Source organism: Mesocricetus auratus, unplaced genomic scaffold, assembly GCF_017639785.1.
Source record: "Mesocricetus auratus isolate SY011 unplaced genomic scaffold, BCM_Maur_2.0 Super-Scaffold_100691, whole genome shotgun sequence".
NCBI lineage: Eukaryota > Metazoa > Chordata > Mammalia > Rodentia > Cricetidae > Mesocricetus > Mesocricetus auratus.
In genome coordinates this window covers 6818897-6842166 of record NW_024429267.1, presented here as the reverse complement: position 1 = coordinate 6842166, position 23270 = coordinate 6818897, and the positions used below count along the sequence as shown (strand labels likewise).

Here is a 23270-nt window from a genome sequence, read left to right as displayed (position 1 = left end):
GGTCCTCAGGGTAACTCATGAGGGTCTATTCTCATTTAACATGAATGAAGCCTTATCTTAAATATGAATGAATGCTTCTAAGTTTCATTTCTAAAATTATTCTATCCCTTGAAAAAGTAGTTTAGTGAGTTTCTTCTAGGTTCTGGGAAATAAAGTCTCTGCCCTCTGAAAATTTACATTTAAATAAGAAGACAGATGAGCTAGTGAAATGAACTTGTGTTAGAGCACATGGCAAGGTGATGTTACTCTTGCTGTAGGGATGTCCAAGCAAAACAGCTCTCATTTCAAAGGGTTTAGACAACTGTTTATTCTGGAGCCAAATTTGAGTGATCTTTGCCTGGAATGATAGCCCCAAATACTGTGTTCCAATATGGAAATGGGCACATGAAGTTTTTATAGTTACAAAATAAAAGTAACAAATCAAGTACCTCTTCAGGTACACTGCAAAGCAGGGAAATCTCTGCTACAGGTCTCAGATGACATCTGATGACATTCTTAGCTTTTGGGTTTGTGGAGGCTAGTAGTTAATATAAAAAATGTCATGTGATAGTCACAAGGATTTTAGGGCAGACACAAAGGTGGGCAATGGATAGCTATTAAAGGGGCTAGATAGTCCAAGATAATTTGGCTCCGTATCTACAATTTTTACAATCCCCACAATCATGTAGTTGTAATTAGCCAATATCAACTTTGTAGAATCTTTACATAGCTGTGGCTGTTTGTCCTGAAATTTAAATCAGACATAGTTAGAGAATGCCTTCAAAAACTTTATTTTTCGAATATATGGGTTTAGTGGCAAGGAAATCAGCTTGACAGAACGATTCATCACTAATCTTTTTTCCATAGGGAACAATTCATTGATCACCTGGATCATACCAATCCAGTCTGGATTTTTTTTACATATGATGACTCATGATGTTCCTGCAACTATGCATATGGAAAAATGTACTCTTTTTTGTTTGTTTGTTTGGTTTGTTCTGTTTTTCGAGACAGGGTTTCTCTGTAGCTTTGGGGACTGCCCTGGAACTCACTCTGTGGCCAGGCTGGCCTCGAACTCACAGAGACCTGCCTGCCTCTGCCTCCCAAGTGCTGGGATTAAAGGCATGAGCCACCAACACCCAACCGGAAAAAATATTTTTAAGGAACCTTGCCTCTGTCCTAGGCCACCTCGCAGCCAGCCGGCACCGGTGACAATGTGCATCTATGGGGAAGGTGGCTCTGAGAGCATCTCTAAGTCTCCAGTGAGCCATGCTTTGGAATAAGGATCTGCAACACTGCCAGGTACGAGGCTTGGTGCAGCTCATCGTCCCTCGGAGGTCCAGGCTCTGAATCTCTCCACACCCAAAAGCGCGCTCAGCGGGTCCATAACTTTCTTTGCTCCAGAAAACCTTGAGGGAGCCCTCCCTATCTTCGCACCCCTAACCCTGCTCGCCCAGAGGTCAGTCAGCCCCTCAAGGCCCCGCCCCCTGACCTGACAGCTCGTGGAGCCCCGGAAGGCTGCCCCTGCCCTTGCCTGCTGGCACTCTAAGCCCATCCCCTCGAGGCCGGGTCCCCTGTGCTGATCCCGGAACGCAGATCCCCCTAGACGGCCCGACCCGTTTCCGACTGCGGAGCCCCCCGAGGATTCGCCTCACTGACAGCGTATGAAGCCCCAGCACACAGTCTGACGCCACTCTGAGCCTCTCAAGAAACCGCCTCCCGAGCCCGCACCGCTCTTCACTCTCGTGACGCCCGGAGCACCTGCCTGGACTGCCTCTGCAGCTCCGCCTCCGCCCCATCTACCATCAAGAGCAGAGCATCTCCAGCCTTCTTCTCCTGAGCTCAGCCCGGCCTCCGGCTCCGCCTTGTGGAACAGCTCGAGGCCCCGCCTTCCGAGCCCCGCCCCGCCCACGGCTATGCTCTGCTATGAAACAACCTCGAGGCCCCGCCTCCCAAGCTCCGCCCCGCCCACGGCTCTGCCTGGTGGTAGAGCTTCTCGAGGCCCCGCCTCCTGCTCTGACTGAGCTCAGAGCACCTGGCAGGCCTGCCCCGCCCGGCAACCCGCTAAGACAGCGCCCTTCGCACCTGGGGTCCCCCCCAGACTCCCTGGACTGGCTTCTGCGGTCGCCATGACCGCGGCCGTGTTCTTCGGTTGCGCCTTCATCGCCTTCGGGCCCGCGCTCGCTCTCTACATTTTCACCATCGCCACCGATCCTTTGCGCGTCATCTTCCTCATCGCCGGGTGAGACTGCCCCAAGTCCTTGACACAGCGGGTCTCCTCCCGCGCCGGGGCTCCCATGACCTCGGGGATCACCACCCCCAGTATCTCCAGCCTGTGGGACAGCGAGGGCTGAAAGGAGGGGAGGAGCCTGCCCCCCTGAGAGGGTCTGAGGAGAAGGGCAGGCTGAGCAGGCGCCCCTGCGGATCTAGGCTTCTGTGGGCTAAGTGTGGCAACACTGAGATACATTCGTGTGTGGAGCCTTCGTCTTCCCGTAGGAGACCCCATCTCCCCAGGTGCTCTGTGGCATCGAAGAGTCGTTCTCGTCTGTCATTAAAGTCACCTGGGGATCAGTGGCCCACTCAACCCCCATCCTGGGACTCAGAATGCCTGTGAGGGGTTTGGGCTCAGATTTTTCTTGTAGACCCTCGGGGTAATGGTTGGGGTGCAGCCGAGGGTGGAAGCCTGAGAAAACGCAGCAACACCTGAGCAGGCATGTCCTCCTGAGAGCTTGGTAAATACCGAACTCTGCTGGTGCATGTGGTCCTGGTCTCTGCACTTGCTGAGACAGTTTCTGGAACTTGGCATCAGACCAGGGACTCCTGCCTTTCTGGGCTGCTTTTTGTCTACTGAATCATGCTCCTTGCTATTATAATTTTAAAAACAATAGAGTCTGTTGACACAAAGGCTTATGAAGCTTGCTGTCAAACTAAAATCTACAGGGGGGTTGTAAGAACCGGGCCTGGAAAACACCAGAGCACTAGTTTGCAACTTCAGAATTTTACATGACGCATGCTATTAATGCAAGTTTAGGTATTCATTTTCTGTCAGAAAAAGACACGTATCTTTACATATATCTAGCCATTAAATACATACTTTCTGACGAATTTTGAGGGTGTGAAAATTGCAATAGTCACTGGTTGTATATTTCTATGGCACACCAAAGAGGCAAAGCCTCTCTGAGAAAAAATAGTCAACAACCAAGTTCCTCTTAGCCAGTCCTTGGCAGGTAGTTAGTGTCTTAGTGTGCACATGACGGTCACTGAGCACGTTCTTGTTGAGCCAATGTGACATTTCTCCTGGACTATTTTCTCACTAGGAGAAAAATGGACCATTAATCAGTAACTGCTGATCCAGAACACCAACCACTTCAAAGAATTTTTCCCCAATTAAAAAATCAAGATCTTGGTTTCTTCTCTATCATATTTAAAGTCATTATTAGTCTCGTGCTTCTGTTAACTTGTGGCTTTTTCCTTCTACATTCCAGTGCTTTCTTCTGGCTGGTATCTCTTCTGCTTTCATCTGTTTTCTGGTACCTAGTGAGAGTCATTACTGACAACAGAGATGGACCTATACAGAAGTACCTACTTATCTTCGGAGTGTTGCTCTCTGTCTGTATCCAAGAACTGTTCAGGCTTGCATATTATAAACTGTTAAAGTAAGTTAAATGTTTGAACTTTATTTTCCCAGTTAGACTTGAGTTATGATTTGGTGATTGTTGCATTTCTAGCCTGGAAATATGGAGAATTTAAACTTATGACCTGGCTTGCCTACCTTCCCCTCATCCCCTTCCTTTTTCTTTCCCTCTTTTATCTCTTTCCTCCCAAAAATGTTTCTTGAGAATTTTCCCAATGCCAGATACCCAGCTATGCAGAAGATAACACCTTGAGCCCAGAACTTTGAAAGAAACAAAAAGTAACAGGGTTTCCTGTGTAACAGCCCTAACTCTCCTGGAACTCACTCTGTAGACCAGGCTGTCCTGTAACTCACAGAGATCTGCCTACTTCTGCCTCCTGAGTGCTGGAATTAAGGGAGTGCACCACCACCCAGCAACATTTAAGTTTTTACAGGGAGGACATCTTAAGATTTAACTTACTGTTTTATTTTAAAGTACTAGAGATTGAAGCCAGGACCTTGCACATGAAAAGCAAATAGTTCACACTCCCAACCCTCAGTCTACAATTTAACTTTTAACTATATTATTAGTAGGGTAATCAAAATGGTTCGATTACCTGTACCATGGTGATTGTCATAGGGTCTCTGTCAATCCTCAGCACTCCTCAGTTCTTCACAGGAACCTCCAAAGGCATGGTTGTAGCTTCTAAGCCTTTGTTTTCTGCCCTTGGCAGTGAACATGCCCCCTTTTGTCGGTGCCTGTTTTTCACCAAATGCTTATACTGCAGTGTGATCTTTGACCAGACATTGTTTTCTAAATAACTCAGTCTCATACTATACTAAATTGTCTATCACCATTGTCACTGGCTTCTGTTGCTTTTGCACTTTTAGATAATGGTTTTAATTTTGAAAAAAGAAACAGTTCCTAGTACAGCATTATAGTTTAATGACCTCTTACTTCTAGACCTGAATTCACCAAAGTGCCAAGATTTAGGTGTGGTACCTGCTGTTTTTCCCTGCTCATTTCTTCAGTTTTTCACTTAAAGCAACAACTTTTACTTGGCACTAATCAGAGTTTCCCAAAGACTACAAACTGAAAGTAGGTCCTCATTTTGAATGAGGGCAGTAAGAGAGTAGCACTATATGAAGAAGGAATCCTGACATTTTCTGCAGGCTATCAAGCTAGGAAGTTGAGAGAAACTTCTTTTGTTTCCTAGGGAAACTATTCTTGTTCTTCTTAAAGGATGTTTGGGAAATTTGCAAACAATTGATCAGAGAAACATGCATTAATAGATGCCTTTGTTTATATTGCAAAATTCATATTTAATAAGCTTTTGGCATATTCTACAAAAATTTTATATCAGGCCTGGTCTGTAATTCTAGTACTTGGGAAATAGGTCTGATAGAATCAGGAGTTCAAGGGTACCTTTAGTTACTTCCAAGTTAAAGCTTACCTGATTAACATGAGATCCTATGTCAAAAAAAACAAAAACATAAAATCCCCAAATGAACAAAGCCAAAATTCTCATATTCCTGGAGAATTTACCATTATTAGATGCTGTATAGCTGTGTTAAAGTAAGCTGAAGAATTTTGACAATGTTTGTAGCACTTTGTTAATAACTAACCTGTAAGTGGATACATTTAAATAAATTTCTTATGCAATAATGTATTAAAACAAAGATTTGTATTTAACCAAATTTTGCTTAAATATCCCACTGCCAAAAATAGGTTTTGCCAAATTTGAGCCTTTTAAGTTAATCAGACTTTTGCTGCCTGAATTTGCTTCCAAGATTAAAATGTTGAGCATTGTACCCATTTCTAAACCATTGCAGTCAAATTAAGTTTTTTTTCATGAGTCAGGAATAGTTAGTTCATCATGAATAGATTAATGAATGAATATTAATAGTGAGAACTACTAATGCTGCAACATTTCCTCTCATGAACTATGCAACACAGAATGTGGAAGTTTACCAAACTCTTAAATTAATATAGTCAGGATACATGAATGCTTTGTTTTTGTTTGTTTGGTGAGTGAATTGTAACTGTCAGCATGACAAGACCTTGTAGTGTGCGAAATTAGCATGTGATCATAAGTGGTGACTCTTCATACAAATGTTAAAACATTCTAAGTTATGTAGCCTAAGATATAACTGTTCACTACCTAAAACAGATGTCTTTGGTAACTGTTGTCTAAAATTTCTGTGTGGCGCCTAAAATTTATAGAATTATTTTTGGTGGATTAAAGGTTTTGTAACCTAATTCAGTTTTATTATTTTATAATTTATTATTTTAAAATAATTTCATAATTTTATTATAATACAAATACATATTTGGTGAGTTTAGAAAAATCTTACATTTATGGAAAAGAAAAAAAGCTAAAATAATCACTGCTATGGGTTTGTTTTCACCTCCACCACTGACCTTTACCCCTCACCCTTGCTACAATTTTTTTAAAGTCTACATTGGTATGAGCATGTTAGATCTGAAGCTGGATTTACAGACAGCTATGAGTTGCCATGTGGGGGGGGCTGGGAATTGAACCAGGGTCCTCCAGATCATTCAGTGCTCTTAACTGCTGAACCATTTTTCCAGCCCAGTATAGCTACAATTTTGGAGGCTTTTGTTTTGTTTTGCTTTGTTTTGTTTTTAACGAACTGTCAGTGTGTTTTTTAAATTTCCTAAAATAGGGGCTACAAGATGTAACTCAGCTGGAGTGTAGTTGCCTATCAAACAGGAAGTCCTGGGCTCCATCCCAGGACAGAGTAAAATAGGCATGGTGGTACATACCTGTAATCTTGGCTCATCATGATATTGAAGTCAGCCAGTTACATGAGACTGTCTCAAAAACCAAACAAACAAACAAAAAGAGAACTCCAAAAATCTTGAATACATGAATTCAGAAGTTGCCTAAACTTCCTCATTGTGTTACAGAGTTTGTGAGAGGAAATGTTGCAGCACTGACAGTTCACTGTTAACATTAGGAAGTGAGAAAGTACAAAATGTAATGAGTTTCCAAGTTCCCTGTTAACAGAATAGATGACTGTGCTAGGCAGGTTCCCTGTTAACAGAATAGATGACTGTGCTAGGCAGGATGCCTCTTCTGTTTACTGAAGCAGAAATTCTGTTACATTTGTTACCAGATTCCCAAGAACAAAAATTAAAAGTTCCAGTTTTTACAATATATGTTTTTCAAAACTATTGATAAATTATTTTCTTATCTATCTGCCTGCCTGCCTGCCTGCCTGCCTGCCTGCCTATCTATCTATCTATCTATCTATCTATCTATCTATCTATCTATCTATCTACCTACCTACCTACCTATCTACCTATCTACCTATCTATCTATTTATGCCAGGCCTGCCTTGAACTCAACTCACAGAAACATCTGCTTCTGTCTCTTGAGTGCTGGGATTAAAGGGTGCTCCACCACCTCTGGCTCCTTTATTATTTTTTGAGTGTACAGATGAGAGTGAGATTATAAATGGAAATACACCATTTGAGTTTTTCTGTGATTTTGTTTTTGCTTTGCTTTATTTTATTTTAAAACTTTGAAAGGTTTTTTTTTAAGTGGAGGTCTCGTGTATCCCCACATAGCTTCTGACTCAGTATGTAGTTGAGAATGACCTTGGACTTCTGATCTTGCTGTTATTTCTGACAAGGGTCACCATACCTAGAAACTTAGTATATTCCTGATTGCAGTGTCCAATAGAGAAAAACAACTTACACAAAGCAGAAATTCTCCCAGATTTATCCATTAAACTACATGGGTGTATTTGTTGCTGTACATTACTGCTGTTGTATAACTCATAAAGTTGAACTAATTAACACAATTCCTCTGGCAGGTAGGTTTGTTTTATTAAGGAAAATTATATAATTTAATTGGTTGGGTGTCAGAGAAATATGAAGACAGTCACATAAATATCTGGGTCACATCCTTCCAGCCAAACAGTGCTTCCAAATAGACAACTCTGAAATTCTAAATTGTTCCTTTTGATTCTAGAAAAGCAAAGGAGACTTTTCACTATTCATATGGATATTTTGTTTGAATTCTACATTACCAAATATAATCACTGACATTTATATTTGTTCAGTGAGTCTGTGTTTATGTAATAAATAAACCAACAATAATAACTATGTGTTCCTTGAGATATTAAATTTTATTTTTCATTGGTCTTTTAAGTAGAGTCTCACTGTATAACCCAGGGTGGCCTTGAACATGCAGTAGTCCTCCTACCTTAGCCTTCCAAGTGCTAAGATTGCAGAAATGAACCACTACACCTGGCTTCCCTGAAGTTTAAAATAATGCAATGTCTGGGCAATAAGTATGTTCTGGTTAACTTGTCTGCTCTTAGGGTTCATCTCACCTCCTTTTGTTTCAGCACTGGCTGACAGGTCATTCCAAAATATTTTGTTTCTTTTGTTACTTTAATAGATATACTTTACAGTATGGATAACTTCCTTTCAGTTGCTTTTTAAATGATTGCAGAGTTTCTGTCCACCAGGGATTAGTAATAAAGACAGTAGTATGACCAATCACACCTAACATTCCTAATATGCCTGCATGGCGATAAAGGAGTGGACAGAGGCAGATTCTTGGTATATTTGTGAACTGGCTATATGGATTGATTACTGAAAATATTTGTTTCTTCAGTTAAGTATTTATAGCCTATTCTAAAGGCAGCATTTCATACAGGATATTATAAAAATATCACACCTCATGTGCTCCTAAATTGGGAATGAGAGTCAAATATGTAAAATATTTTAGAATCAAAAGACCTTATGATTAAGTACAGGTATGAGAATTTGACTCCTCAGTATATCAGCAACTGCTATATAAATTGCTATGGGGAGGAATAGGAACAGTTGGGGACAGGCTGCAGGTGTCACTCAGTGATAGATCATGTTCTTTTTTTTTTTTTTTGGTTTTTCGAGACAGGGTTTCTCTGTGGCTTTGGAGGCTGTCCTGGAACTAGCTCTTGTAGACCAGGCTGGCCTCGAACTCACAGAGATCCACCTGCCTCTGCCTCCCGAGTGCTGGGATTAAAGGCGTGCGCCACCAACGCCCGGCAGATAGATCATGTTTTTACTATGTATGAGGCATGAGCTTAGTTACTACACCAAAAGAGAGAAAAAAAACTTGTTGTTGGAAGGGTGAGAATGATTTTGGTTCTTTGGAGTGGAATGTAGAATAGGGGTTGAGAGACTATAGGCATAGTGAAATATACAACAGAATGCCAGTAAATTGGAGATAAAGACCTAAGACTTTGGGAAGAAGAAAATTCAGAGTGGTAGATCCCTCAGGATAATGAGATAAATATTTATTGACCTCAGAAACTGAAATATTGCTATTATCCCCATTGAATTCAACCTCTATTGGCTTGTTATTAATATTTTTAACTTTTCCTTTTATGGAGATACCAACTAGATGATGTTGGTAGATATTTCATTTAACTTCAATTATCAAAAATGTGCTGGATTTCATTTAAATGTATTCTAGACTATAATCTGGAATGTAACCTGATCAGAAGCCTAGTTTTGAAGGGTACTGTGACCTGCCTGATGTATGACTTTTTCTTTAAAAATAAAATTTGAAAATATGTGTTTTTCTTTTAGAAAAGCCAGCGAGGGTTTGAAGAGCATAAACCCTGAGGAGACAGCACCCTCAATGAGACTGTTGGCCTATGGTAAGTCAGACCCTGAGGTGTCATAAGGAAAATCAATACAAGTGCTACAGAGGTGTGGCTCAGCAGTTAAGAGCACCTAGTGCTCTTGCAGAACCCAGATGATAGCTCACAACCACCTGCAACTCTAGTTCTGTGGAATCCAACACCTGCACAGCCTACTCATGGTACACATAAACTCAAGCAAGCAAGCGCGCACACACAGGCTCTAGGTCTCTATGTAGAATTAGCTCAGTCTGGCCTGGATTTCCACCTTGAAATCACAGTTACTCCCTTACAGTTTGGCTACAATAAACCAAAGCCAGGGCCTTCAGCACATTACCCTCTTCCTCTCTGGTTTCTTCTGTGCCTCTCCTTTGTTCATTGATCTACCTCCTGTACTTCCTTTTCTCCTCTCCTTTCTCACTCAGCCTTCCAAAGCTGACTGTCTGATGCTTCAGAAACAGCAGATGTAGCCTTTTCCCTGCAGTGAAATAGTGTCCCCCAGTCCTTGCAAATTAGATTTGAACTGAACTCATAACAGGAAAAGGGCTTAACAGTGTTTTTCTTCCTCTTTAGTTTCTGGCTTGGGCTTTGGAATCATGAGTGGAGTGTTTTCCTTTGTGAACACCCTGTCTGACTCCTTGGGGCCAGGCACAGTGGGCATCCATGGGGATTCTCCACAGTTCTTCCTTAATTCAGGTATGTATGTGCCATAGCTGTGGGTGTTCAGGGTCCTGCTCTAAAGGAGCATCCTTATTAGAATCCATTGTCTTCAGAATTCAAGTGAATTCTTTTAAAGGGAAGGTATTCCTTTTTAAAGGGAAGATGTTCCTAGGTTCTATAAGTGAAGGACCTGGGAGTGAAGGTAGGGGTTTGATTGGAGTACTTTAGAATATTTTAGGAATTTATCTTGTGTAAAATTTATTTATTTACCAAGCAGTGGTGGCACACACCTTTAATCATAGCATTCAAGAGGCAGAGACAGGCAAATCTCTGTGAGTTTGAGGTTGTCCTAGCCTATAGAGTGAGTTCCATGACAGCCTCCAAAGCTGCACAGAGAAAACCCTCTCTCAAAAAAACAAAACAAAACAAAACAAAAACCAACAACATCAAAACCCAAACAAACAAAGATGTATATATCTTTATTTGGCCACACTAAAATGTTACAGTATAGTTGAAATATTAGCAGCTAATTTTCAGGAGATACATCCTCTGTGATTTGTCATTGTATATTTATCTTCAATATAAACCTGTAAGGTCATACTTTTTTTTTTCTTGCCCAGTTCGTGCTAGGGATTCAATACAAAACCCCTAGTCCTAAGATCTAGTATTTGATTAGTCTATAACTCTGTGCCTTTTACAGGTAGACAGCATGATTTGATCTTTAAATTCAGAGAGAAAAGCAGTAGATGAATTAATCTTTTTTGCAAAGATGCAATTATAAAAAAACAACTTTTTCACATTGCTTTTTATTCACCAAATGCAAGTTATGCACAGTGTTCACAAGTTTGTTTCATAATTAGAATATTATTTTATTAATTTCACTTTTTTTAAAATAGAGGAAAATATGTTGTGTTTGTAGTTGTCTAGACCAACAGCAATTATGTCATTGAAATACATGAAGTCGCATACCCATTTTTTCAATTAAATGAATGTTCACATCCAGGCCAAAGCTCACCATGTTGTATGAGAAAATGACCTAATACTAAATAGTGTTTCAGTAGCTTTTAATAGAATAAAAAGGTTATAAAGATAAATGACCCATTTTTATAAGCTGGAGTAGTTTAGAGACACCATGGCAGTCCCTGAACCCAGAGACAGTCCTCCACTAGTCTCGGTTTCCTCGTTAGTTCACATCTTAGCCTTTCCTGTGGACGTCAGTGCAGTCAGCTTCTCAAGTGAATGCATCCTCTGTGAAGCCAGCAAGCTAGTCTTCCCTGTTTGAAAAGTCTTTGATTTCTGAGACCTATAGCATCCAGTTTAGACCCTTTAACTCTGACCATGAGATAAGGAAAAGTGAGTTAATGGATCGTGCTTCCTTATGTTGCCTCCAACACAGCAGATTGCCTTTGTGAATATTCCCAAACCGGGATATTCCTAGCATATTTTATGATTTATTGATTTTTATTTAGTAAGCATTAGTACTTTGTGTACACATATGTCTGTGTGAGGTTCTCAGATCCCCTAGAACTGGATTTACAGACAGTTGTGAGCCACTATGTAGGTGCTGGGAGTTGAACCCAGGTCCTCTGGAAGAGCTCTCAGTGCTCTTAACCACTGAGCCATCTCTCCAGACCCCAGGCATAAATTTTAAATGATAATAATACTTAATTTGTTAAAAAATGTAGTTTTGATGGCTAATATCTGTCAGAGTCCAATAGAAATTAAAAGGATACCTTTTGTATTGTGAATTTTCTTACAGTTTACACTGTTATAGTTGTTTTCTTCCTATCCTTGTATATTACTGGCTTTTGTCTCTAGATGGTGTTATCTCCCTTCAGTAAATCAGGCTGTTTTCAAGTCCAGTTTAAAATGACTCCCTGGAAGAGTAGATTTGTTCCTAAAATGGTAATTAGAATAAGGAACATGAGATCATTAATTAGAATCTATATCTATGTCTGTTATGTTAATAATGCACATATTGTATGATACCTGTATGTACATGATTTTTTGTTACAGACAGGCATAGTTTATGAAGTATACATGTAAGTTAGCCCTTTTATGGGTGGTTGTTGTGGAGCAGGCTAGCAGTATGTTAGACTCATTAATATTTCTTGGAAATGCTTGGTAGAGAAGAAAGTATGGGATTGAAGTTCCAAGTTCAAGTCAAATCCTAGCTCATTAATTTAATATTTGGGAACAAATCCTTTTAGTTATTTAATTATGTATTCTCTAAATAATTATTAAAGATTTCTCCATGCCTTCTTAATAAAAACAAACACAAAGATTAATATAAATGTTACAGAGAAGAGACATATGGTGACAGTAAATTTCTTTGCCTTTGTTATATTTACCCCTAGCTGTGAATGATTGATATGACTGTTGTTTAATGCCTTTATCTCTCCAGTTGTGTGCTAAACTATATGAGCAAGAGCTATGGCTACCTTATTCATTTCCATCCCCAGAGCCTCTTGGAGTCCTTTGTTACTAGATGCCAACTAAAAGTACTTACTGAAAAATAAAAGCTAGGTACAGCTTATGGAGCAAGTACCATTTGAATAGAAATTTACTTAAAGAGGAATAATACTTAGGCCAACAAAGGAAGGAGCTTCAGGAAAAGCTGTTCCAAGTAGAAGGAAGGGCCCTCTCCCCTGTGGGCCTCAATTTCAAATTCTTTCAGAAAGGACAGAACTAATGACCAAAAGCTGATCATGTTGGTGTATGCTTGTCCATCCCTGCACTCAGAAGGCAGAGGCATATACATATGCATGAGTGAGAGGCCACCCAGAGATAAATAGTGAGACACTGTCTAACGATAATAAAAATTGGCTGGGCATTGGTGCTGCATGCCTTTAATGTCAGCACTCAGGAGGTGAGGCAGGAGGATCTCTGAGTTTGAGACCAGCCTGATCTACAGAGAGAGTTCCAGGACAGCCTCCAAAGCAATACAGAGAAACCTTGTCTCGAAAAATTGAAAAAAATCACATATACATATAAAAATCACATATACATATAAAAATACATATAAAAATACATATAAAAATACACGTTTTAAACAAATACTTGTGTAAATTTCATACTGATCTCATGGCATACCTCAGGGAAACACCTTGAAAGCCAAACCCAAGTTGGATTTTGTCAAACAGGTTCATATTCTAGAGCAATAGCTTCTAGAAAGGCTGGACCTCCATCCCAAATATGCTTCTTCGAAAGTTAACATCAAGCCAGTTCTGTGCACTGGTGGTCAGACTCTATTACTGCAGCCAGGGGACTCTCAGAGCCAGTGCACAGTGATGGGGTTTTGCAAGCTTTGGTGACTGTTGTCTGCAGGAATAGCCAATAATTGCTGACTTGTCTTTTCAGCATTCATGACACTGGTTATCATACTGCTGCATGTGTTCTGGGGCATTGTGTTCTTTGATGGCTGTGAGAAGAAAAAGTGGTATGTCCTCCTTATAGTTCTCCTGACTCACCTGCTGGTGTCCACCCAGGTGAGTGTTGTCACTGAACTCTCAGTGTTTGCAGAGTTCAAGTGCAGAGGTCTGAGTTGTGGATTCCATCCAAATGAAGGACATGTTCATAGGGAAATGAGTGCAAGTCAGAGTAGCCCTGGATGTGAACAGTGAGTCATGTGTGTTTTAGTAGAGTGACAGTCTAGTTATTTCGGGAGTGGGGATCTGCCTCATTTTACCAGTCAAATAGAAATTGTTCTTTGTTCATCATAGCAGCTTTCAACATTTTATCAAACATTTATTTTTACTTATGTGTGCATGTGTGGGTCAATGTGTACATATATGCAAGTGTGTATAGGTACCCACTGAAGTCACAAGAGAGTATCAGAGCCCCTGAAGCTGGAGTTGTAGTCAGTTGTGAGTTTTCCTTATTGAGTGCTGGGAATCAAGTGCCAGGCTTCTCTAAGAGCAGCCGTTAAAAAGGGTTGACTGGTCCATCACATTCCTCCTTGACGTCTGCTAAAAACACTATCATGATTTTCTTTTACTTCATTCTTGACTCCTTTGCTGTCTCTTTGTTTTGCTTTTTTTGTATTCTTTTGTTTTGCTTTTCAAGCCAGTGTTTCTCTGTGCAGCCTTGGCAGTCTTGGAACTTGCACTGTTGACCAGGCTGGCCTTGAACTCACAGAGTTCTGCCTGCTCTCCTCCTGAGTGGCTGGGATTAAAGGCATGCATCACCATTGCCTGGCCATTGTTGACTCTTAGTCTGTCAGAGATTTAGAAAGGTGGCACTTATTCTTCCATTGTCTGAAGTAGCTCTTTGGGAACTCTCATCCATGGTGTGACATTAAGTTCCATGTGAAGACTGGGTTAGTGCCTTTCCTTTTCTTGGTCTGTCCTCTGAGTATTATACTCAGACATTCAAGTGCTTGTTTGACATCTGCCTTTTGAAATCTCATGGCCTGTAACTAAAAAACATATTTTTGGATATTATTTGTACCCATGCTTGCAAGCTTGTTCCTGCCTCTTCCTCCCAACCTCTTTCAAGGTTGATGCTCCTCAAGCCTTTGTATCCTTGGCAGCACATTTATCATCAGGCCAGAGATGTAAGAGTCAGTCTTGGCATCTGCCTCCCATTCACTCTGTCAACAAACCCTGTGAGCTCTCCCTGTCCACTGTCCAGCTCCACCACTACCTCCCTAAGTCACCACCCTATGTTCTCCTCACCCAGTGCAGTCTTCTATCTCATCCCCTCGATTCACCACAATCTCCTTTAATCCATTTTATACAGTTTGAAAAATCAAAATCAATCATTATTATCTCAGTTTAAGTCTTTTTACGACCCTGCATTTCCCAGAGAATAACACTCACATTGCTTATCTGCAGGCTTCGCTGTTGTCTGACCTCACCAGCTCCTCCATTCCTAAACTGTATTCATGCTGGCTGGTCTAGTTTTCATCAGTGTCCAGCTCTTTGTCCTCACCTGTGCTCCTCCCATGGCCAGGCTGCACAGAGCTAGTTCATTCCTCTTGCTATCTGTGTCGGGTTAAGTGCCATATTATCAGACCTCCATCACCCATAAGTAGATCACCTTGTTCTCTTCCTGGCATTAACCACATCTGTAGCTATTCTCTCTTACTATCCTTCATCAACTATTTATTTCATTATTTCTTCATTGTCTGTGCTACTTAGTAGTATTTAAGTCCCGTGATGGTGGAAACTTGTCTTCAGTAATTTCACTCGCTGCACCTTGTGTCACTCTGTCAGTCATACTTTGGTGCTGGGATCGAACCCAGAGCTTCATGCATAATGAACATGCACTCTACCACTGAGTGTGCTCCTGTTAGTGTTTTATGAGGATTAAAATTTTGGAATCCACCAAAAACTAATTCTGCTTTCTCATGTTCCTCTGAATACTAATGGCTCATATTAAAGCAATCTAGATATCCCTGACTTGGTTGCAAATTCTTCGAGCCAATTTAAATTAACCCAGAAATGGCTATAAACCAGGGCCAAGTGCTCCATGTGCTTTCTGGTAAGTATCCCATTAGGTTCTGGCTAACATCTTTCTTCTGGGGTTGCCATTTGTGTCGAGCAAAGTGCAAGTTCACAGACCAGTGTCTTCTGTGCCTTCCTGAGTCTTTAACACATGACAGTCATCTCGTGTCTGTAAGATGCAGTCCAGCTATTGAAAGCTGTGAGTTTCCCTCTATCTCTGTTTATTCCACAGGTTTCAAAAGCTGACTTATTTTTCCCTTGCAGACCTTCCTAAGTCCTTATTATGGAGCAAATCTGGTATCAGCATATATAATCATGGTGTTCATGGGCATCTGGGCATTTTTTGTTGCTGGAGGTAGCTGCCGAAGCCTGAAACTCTGCCTGCTCTGCCAAGACAAGGACTTTCTTCTTTACAACCAGCGCTCCAGATAACCTCCGACAGTCAGCACCTCCAGAATGCAACCTGTGACTTTAGAGGAAGCACAGCTGTGTCCTTCCCCAAAAAGACCCTTTGCTCCTGTAACTTAGATGCAACGGAACTGTCTAATCTGGAACTGTCCATGTGCTCTCATGCAGCAGCCTCTGGAAGAGCTGCAGTGTGGCCTTCAGCCTGGCTGCACATTTGAGTCACCTGGGGAAGTAAAGGCTGATGCTTCTAGGCTTCCCCTTCAGACGATTATCCTGGATGTGCAGTGCAGCTGAGAATCACTGAGGTCCAATGGGAAGTTCTGAGAACACCCAAAGAGAATGAGGTTTGGTATTTAACTGTCTCCTAAGCCAACTTTTGCTAAGCAAGTAAATTTCTGAATTAGTAACCTGGGTAGGCCTTGTCTTTTTATTTCCTAATGTCACCAAGGCTGAACGGCTGTTCTCTATGTGAATGGCTTTCATGGCCTTCACTAGCGCCATACGCTGTGCCTTTAAATGTAGTAACCTACACTCACATTATAACTTAGCTAAGGTAAGGTTTGTATATAACATGCATTTTCTTCAAGGTTTATTTCCATTTTAAGGTTTTCTTCCTGAGGCATTAAGTTACTCTTTTTAGTATAAATCCAGGCTCTTTAAGAGTGATTACATGCTGACTTCCTTGGAAGAGGCTAAAATTGTGCCAAGTCCATGAGCCTTCTCAGTTAAAAGCTGCAGTGTGTGCTGTCTGAAACTGGACTGGCCGAGGAAAAGCTCACCATTTGTATCTCTGGGAAGGCGGGCAGGGATATGAATGATGTATCCTCAGCAGAGCTTCTCTGGACCTTGTGAGAGCAGCTAAAAGCACAAAGTAGTGTGATGCTGGCACCTTTCATTTGCTCCTGTGTCACTAAACTGCACCATCACCCAAATGATACAAGGTGAAATTGGGGATGGACATTAAAGTGCCATATTTCAAGCTGGCATGTAACTTTTCATCTTCAGCAGGTTTGTCTAGGTTATGATTGCAGTGAAACAGAAATCCCTTCATAAGAATACCCAGGGGCTTTGTTAGTCTCTAAATAAGTCACATGACTTCCTTTTCAAGATGAAATGCTACTGAATTGTGAGTGTACTATCTAGAAACTGTTCCCAATAAAAAGTCTTTTAGAAGCTTATAGTGTAAAGTAGAAATTACCTCTTCATGAAAGTGGTGACCTCAGCACATCCATGCACCTTCTAAAAGAAACAGTGGCAGCAGTGACAAGGCTTGGAGGATGAGAATGACTATTCTGTTCTTTTTTAAAATTTAAATTAGAAACAAGCTTGCTTGACATGTCAATCCCAGCTCCCTCACCCTCCCCTCCTACTCAGCCCCACATGTGCTTTTTTTTAAAACCATGAACTAATGATCATTAATTGATGAACCATGCTTAAAATACTTGAGTTTCTCAGTGTAGCGATTCAAGAGTAGTAATGCTTCTGGGAAGATTACAAATCACTGGAGAAATCACTCTAGTTATCCCTTTAAAGGCTACTTCAGCATTAAGTTGTATAAGTGATTCTGCTGAAGTCTGTGGGGTTTGTAACTCTATGTAAGATTTCCCTAGACTAGAAAAAGAAAAGATACAAAACCAAACAGTGAACATCACTGTGCTGAATACATAGAAAGAAGATGCCCATAGAGCTGGCATGTGTCCCTATCTGAGCATGGTATTTTCTTCTTTAAACTAAGTAAGAAAATGTGTAGTTGTTTATTACTGCTGTCTTACAAACCCTGTATGTAGATATCCTGATAAAATGTTCATCTCAGGTATGGAGAATATGTGAATTTTACTGCTATTCATACTTGAGCTCTAAGCAAGTTCTTTAAGTACTAACACCATGGTATTAGAAATGGGACAATTATACAATCTCATTTAATAAAAACCCTGATTAAGGGCTGAGAAAATGGCTCAGTGGTTAAGAGCACATACTTTTCTTGCAGAGGACCCAAGTTCAGTTCTTATCACCTACTTTAGACAGCTCACTACCAATTGTAACTCCAGCTCCAACACATCCAAGGCATCTGGTCCTCAGTTGCAATTACTCTCATATTTTCCCACAGACAGGGACACACATATTAAACAGCAACAACAAAACCAACACGTATGAAAAGGACATTTTGCCCAGTGAAACTTTTGTCTTTTTAGGAAATTATCAGATACTCCTTGGATGTCTGTGATGTTCTTATAGTGTGAGTGTTGCAGTCGCTCAGGCATAGCTATGTCAAATAGCCTCCTTTGCCCCTGGCCACGGCAGCCCCAAGAGAGGCTTATAGATGCACATTGAAATGTTGTTCCTATTAATAATTGAAGAGGAGTGGGGATTGATATAGATGAAAGTTTCTGTCCTTTAGTTCTAAATAAATACCCAGAGGCTTATATTAAGTATAAACTGTTTGGTCTGTGGCCCAGGCTTGTTATTGGTTAGCTCTCTCTTCATTTTTAACCCATTTCTATTAATCTGTGTATCTCCACATGGCCTTGGCTTACCTGGTAATGCCCAGACCTCTTGCTTTCTTAGCAGCAACATGGTGTGTCCTTGAGACTCTCTGTCTCTGTTCCTCTTCCCAGTATTCTCCTAGTCTGCCTGGCTATATCCTGCCTGTCTATTGGCTGAACCGGTTTTATTCATTAACAATAAGAGAAATACATAATCACAGCATACAGAAGGCCATCCCCCATCAGCCTGATATAAGTGGTCCTTCACACAGGTGCAGGTAAGATAGGCCTTGGAAGTGTGAATATTGTTTTAGTGCTCCAGTAATAGTCAGTGGCCATGTGAATAACAGGAATACATTCAATTGCTCTCTTATGTAAGTCACATTTATCTTCATTTTGTTTGAACCAGTGCTCTTAACTGGAGTGTGTATCATCTGGTCTGTCCTTCTGGCCTGCCTGACTAGCAGTGTAGTAGCAGTGACCTCTTCAGAGCATCTTGAGGAAATGTGCTAGAGGAAGTGAGGATAATATCTGCAGACTGCACAGAAAATGACTCCTGTTCCCACTAAACATAATATGACAGAAGGTTTTCTATGCCTAGTTCTTGTTACATTGACTTCTGCCCTGTACCAAAGCAGGTGTCAACAACAGATGTGGGCACCAGAGTGACACTGAAGTTTTACTTTCTGGCCAATCAGCCCGAGTAGTAGCCTGTTGCAGCATCAACAACCTATTTTCTGGATGATGTTCTTTAAGTGTTGACATGTTACCAACTTAACATAGATATTTCTTTCTGAGGCTGGATCTCACTATGTAAACTTGGCTGGCTCTGGATCTGCTTGCCTCTATCTGTGAGTGCTGAGAATAAAGCTATGTACCATCATGTCTGGCAGCTTAGTGTACCCCCCTTTTCTTTTCTTTCTTTTTTTTGGGGGGGGAGGACTGGGTTTCTCTGTTTAGCTTTGTATCCTGTCCTGGAAGTCACTTTATAGGCCAGGCTGGCCTCAAACTCACAGAGATCCACTTGCCTTTGCCTCTAGAGTGCTGGGATTAAAGGCATGCACCACCACTGACTGAGCAGCTTAGTGTGTTTTTAGGCTTCTCCGGTCCTAACTGGATAGTATACAACAGTTTTAAAGTGCTTTGTTTAGAGCATTTGTTTTGTTTAGTTTTGTTTTCAAAATCAGACTCATTGTGTAGCTTAGGCCTGCCTCAAACTCAAAATACTCTTGCCTCAGCCCCCCAATGCAAGGATTATAGGCATGTACAGCTATTCCCTGCTACAGGAATCTGTTTATTGTTACGAGAAGCTTTTTCTTTGCTAGCCGCTTTGGTTTATCCCCCACCAGTCACCTGGGCTCTGCAGCTTTGTAGTCCCCAAATAAACACACAAGACGCTGTATTAATTATGAAGCTGTTGGCCTTGCTTGTTTCTTACTGGCTAACTCTGACTTAAGTAATTACCCCATAATTGTTAATCTAAGTATGTCTCTTACCGGAGAATAGTTCCAGGCTTCCTACCCCCATGGCGTTACATGTTGACTCCCTTGTGTTTCTCCTTCCTAGAATCCTCCTGGACTCCTAGCCCCACCTATCTAGATTCCTATAGGCTCAACAGTACTTTATTGGCAAATAACAGGCAAATAACAGGACTTCCCCAACAATTTATGATTACAACATTTATTTTTTTAGTTTAATATTAGGCTTTACTTTAGTCTTTTTTTAGTGTTTAGGAAAATACGCACTGTTTCTATGTATCAGACATTGAGTGCTGGGATTAAAGGCATGCACCAGCACTGCCCAGATACTTTGGGTAATTTTATCTTTTAACTTTGCCTCCCCTTGGTGAGAAGAGGCAGCTGAGTGTCTGGATATGACCTACTTCAGACAGGAGGTTCAGGGAACTGTGAGGACCTATCACTGAACTCCACATGGTGACTGTTGGCTCTGTTTGAAAGGTTTATACTGATCATGTTACTGGATGGTTCAGCCTCAGATGAAGAGGTGCACATTCCTCAGTTGTCAGCCCAGAGTCAGCTACAGTTTCATTGGTCCTTTCTCAATAAAGCTGTGAATCTTGTTAGATGTCATCTGTGTGATTTTACATTAGAATGGAGATTTCAAAGTAAACAGTTTTGACTGTGAAAAACCTCAAGTGGAAAAATATAAGTATTTTGATTTTTTTAAATTTTTTGGTTTTTCAAGACAGGGTTTCTCTGTATTTTTTTGGAGTCTGTCCTGGAACTTGCTCTGTAGACCAGGCTTGGTCTCGAACTCACAGAGATCCACCTGCCTCTGCCTCCCGAGTGCTGGGATTAAAGGCGTGCGCCACCACCACCCAGAAAGTATTTTGATTTTTATCTCATCAAAATTAGAACAGATAGACTACTCATCTGACTTACTGTTCACATTTGAGTAGAACACTTGAATGTTCACCACACTAACATATGAGTGCTTACATCTATAACCTCAGTACTTGGGGATGCTAAAGTAAGAAGTAGACTGTCAGTTCAAGGCCAGCCTGAGCTAGAGACTTGCCTCAAAACAAAAACAAACAGACAAAAAAAACCTGTAAGTATATCAGGCAGTGGTAGTATATGCTTTTAATCCCAGCACTTTGGAGGCAGAGGCAGGTGGATTTCTGTGAGTTCCAAGACAGGTTGGTCTATAGAGTGAGTTCCAGGACAGCCAGGACTATACAGAGAACCCTTATATGGGAAGCCTCATCAACAACAACCACAACAAAAACAAACCTGTAACTAGAGCTCTTTCACTGTCGTCTCTCCAGACTTACTCTCTTGTTCCTACAGAAGCCAACATGCAGAACCTCTCTTCCCACCCTACCTCCATTTCCTGGAGATTCTGAGTCTTGGTGCAGATCCAGGGTCCCCTTAGCTCTTTTTGAATGATCCTCTCAGCCTTCCTGTATAGCCTTTTCTATTCCCTTGTGTTAGCTGCTGATCCAAAGAACATTTTCTACCAGGGAACTCAGTGACCATACAGGTCCTATGCACAGGTAGGCAATTTTCACTACCATTCCTGTTCTCCATTTCTGTCACTACAGAATTAACTCTTAGCACTGTAGCAGCCTACTTGTGGGAACTTTTCTTCCTATCCTACTTTCACTCACTGGGGACTCTGCCTTTGGTGCAAACCCTTGAACCATAATTCTTTCCTGTTGATGCTCTCAGGCTTTCCTCCTAGCCCATCTCTATCCCTTGTGTCACCCACTGACCTGCAGAAGCACTCTAACTGGGAATCCTACAGCAGTGGGCAACAGCAACTAAAGAACAGAATACCTACCCAACAAAGACAAAAACCAGATATTTACCCCCAAAACAACTCAAATATCATAACTCCAGATACTAGATCATAGCACAAAAACATACACAAGAACAGTCAAGACAATATTCCTCCTCCAGAAGTCAGTAACCCTATTGTAATAGACCCTGAGAAATCAAACTTAGTTGGACCATCAGATATAACTTCAAAATAACAATTATGAATATGTTCAAGGACCTTAAAAGGAGAGGATATGAATAAATGCCTTAATGAAGACCATGAAAACACAAATGAACAATTGAATGAAATGATAAACACTTTAAATCATGAAAATAGAAGTAAAATCACTAAAGAAAACACAAATTGAAATTAAACTGAAAATGAAAAGCCCTGGCTGTCAAACAAAAATCTCAGAGGTAAATCTCACCAACAGATTAAAAGATGTGGAAGAGAGAATTTCAGGTCTTGAAGAAAAGGTAGAAGAAATAAATAGTTCAGTCAAAGAAAATATGATCCAAAAATAAGGCACAAAACAGCCATAAAATCTGGGACTCTTTGAAAAGACAAAGCCTATGAATAATAGGTATAGAGGAAGGGGAAGAAACCCAAGTCAAAGGCATAGAAAATATTTGTTAACAAAATCATAGAAGAAAATTTCTCCAGTCTAATGAAGGAGGTACTGATCAAGATACAAGAAACACACAGAACAATGAATAAACAGGAACAAAAATAAATTATCCCCAACACATAATAATCAAAACACTAAATTTACACAAAAGAAAGGATATTAAAAGCTGCAGAGAGCCAGCGGTGGTGGCACATGCCTTTAATCCCACCATTCAGGAGAAAGAGGCAGGCAGATCTCTGGGAGTTCAAGACCAGCCTGGTCTACAAGAGCTAGTTCCAGGACAGCTTCCAAAGCCACAGAGAAACTCTGTCTCGAACTCTCCCCCCAAAAAAGCTGCAGAAGAAAAAGACCAAAGCACATATAAAGGCAGGCCCATTAGAATAACATCTGACTTCAGTGGAGACTCTGAAAGCCAGAAAGACTTGAACATGTATTCTACAAACTCTGACAGAACACAAATGCCCAGACTACTTCAACACCCCCTACCACCCATCAATTACAATCAATGAAGAAAGAAATTGTTCCATGGAAAAGTTAAGTAAGTAATATACCAATCCAGCTCTCTATAGAAGGCACTAGAAGGAAAACTTCAGTCTAAAGAGGTAACCTACATATACCAAGAAGACAAAAGGGATAAACAATCCCAGAAGAGTAAATAAAAATGGGGGTACACTATAACAACAAAATAATAGGAATCAATAAACACTTCTCATTAAATACTCTCAATATTAATAGTCTCATTCCCCCAATATGGAGACTAAGAGATTGGATTAGAGAACAGAATCCATTCTTCTGCTGTATCTTAGAAACACCTCACCATCAAGTATAGACATTACCTTAGATTAAAAGGATAGAAAAGTATTCCAAGCAAATCAACCCAAAAAAGCAAGCAGGTATAACCAGTTTAATATCTGACAAAATAAGACAAAGAGATAGGGAAAGATATTACATACTCATCAAAAAAATCACCAAGAGGTTATTATAATTGTAAACATTTATGTTTGGAACTCAAGAAGATCCAAGTTTGTGATGATGTTTTGTTTATGTTTAACAAATAAAGCTTGCCTAAAGATCAGAGTGCAAAGCTAGCCATATTATCTAGC

General features: G+C 40.7%; 1 protein-coding gene across 3 annotated transcripts; it reads left to right on the top strand.

Annotated features, from left to right (window-relative positions):
- The first annotated feature begins 1889 nt into the window (after positions 1-1889).
- Positions 1890-19140, top strand: Aph1b (aph-1 homolog B, gamma-secretase subunit). Of its 3 annotated transcripts, none has more exons than XM_040739822.1 (6): positions 1890-2221; positions 3465-3635; positions 9207-9277; positions 9833-9955; positions 13280-13407; positions 15599-15774. In XM_040739822.1, the coding sequence occupies exons 1-6, from the start codon at positions 2109-2111 to the stop codon at positions 15638-15640; spliced, it is 648 nt and encodes a 215-aa protein (XP_040595756.1). In that variant the 5' UTR covers positions 1890-2108; the 3' UTR covers positions 15641-15774. The 3 variants fall into 3 exon arrangements, with proteins under 3 accessions (XP_040595756.1, XP_040595757.1, XP_040595755.1); XM_040739821.1 differs by having other exon boundaries at positions 1905-2221; positions 15631-19140; XM_040739823.1 differs by lacking the exon at positions 3465-3635 and having other exon boundaries at positions 1901-2221; positions 15631-19140.
- The last annotated feature ends 4130 nt before the right edge of the window (positions 19141-23270 follow it).

Coding starts and splice junctions, on each gene's coding strand:
- Aph1b (XM_040739821.1), top strand. CDS start 2,109: ATGACCGCGGCCGTGTTCTTCGGTTGCGCCTTCATCGCCTTCGGGCCC. Junction 2,222..3,464: donor GTCATCTTCCTCATCGCCGG/GTGAGACTGCCC, acceptor TCTACATTCCAG/TGCTTTCTTCTGGCTGGTAT. Junction 3,636..9,206: donor GCATATTATAAACTGTTAAA/GTAAGTTAAATG, acceptor TTTTTCTTTTAG/AAAAGCCAGCGAGGGTTTGA.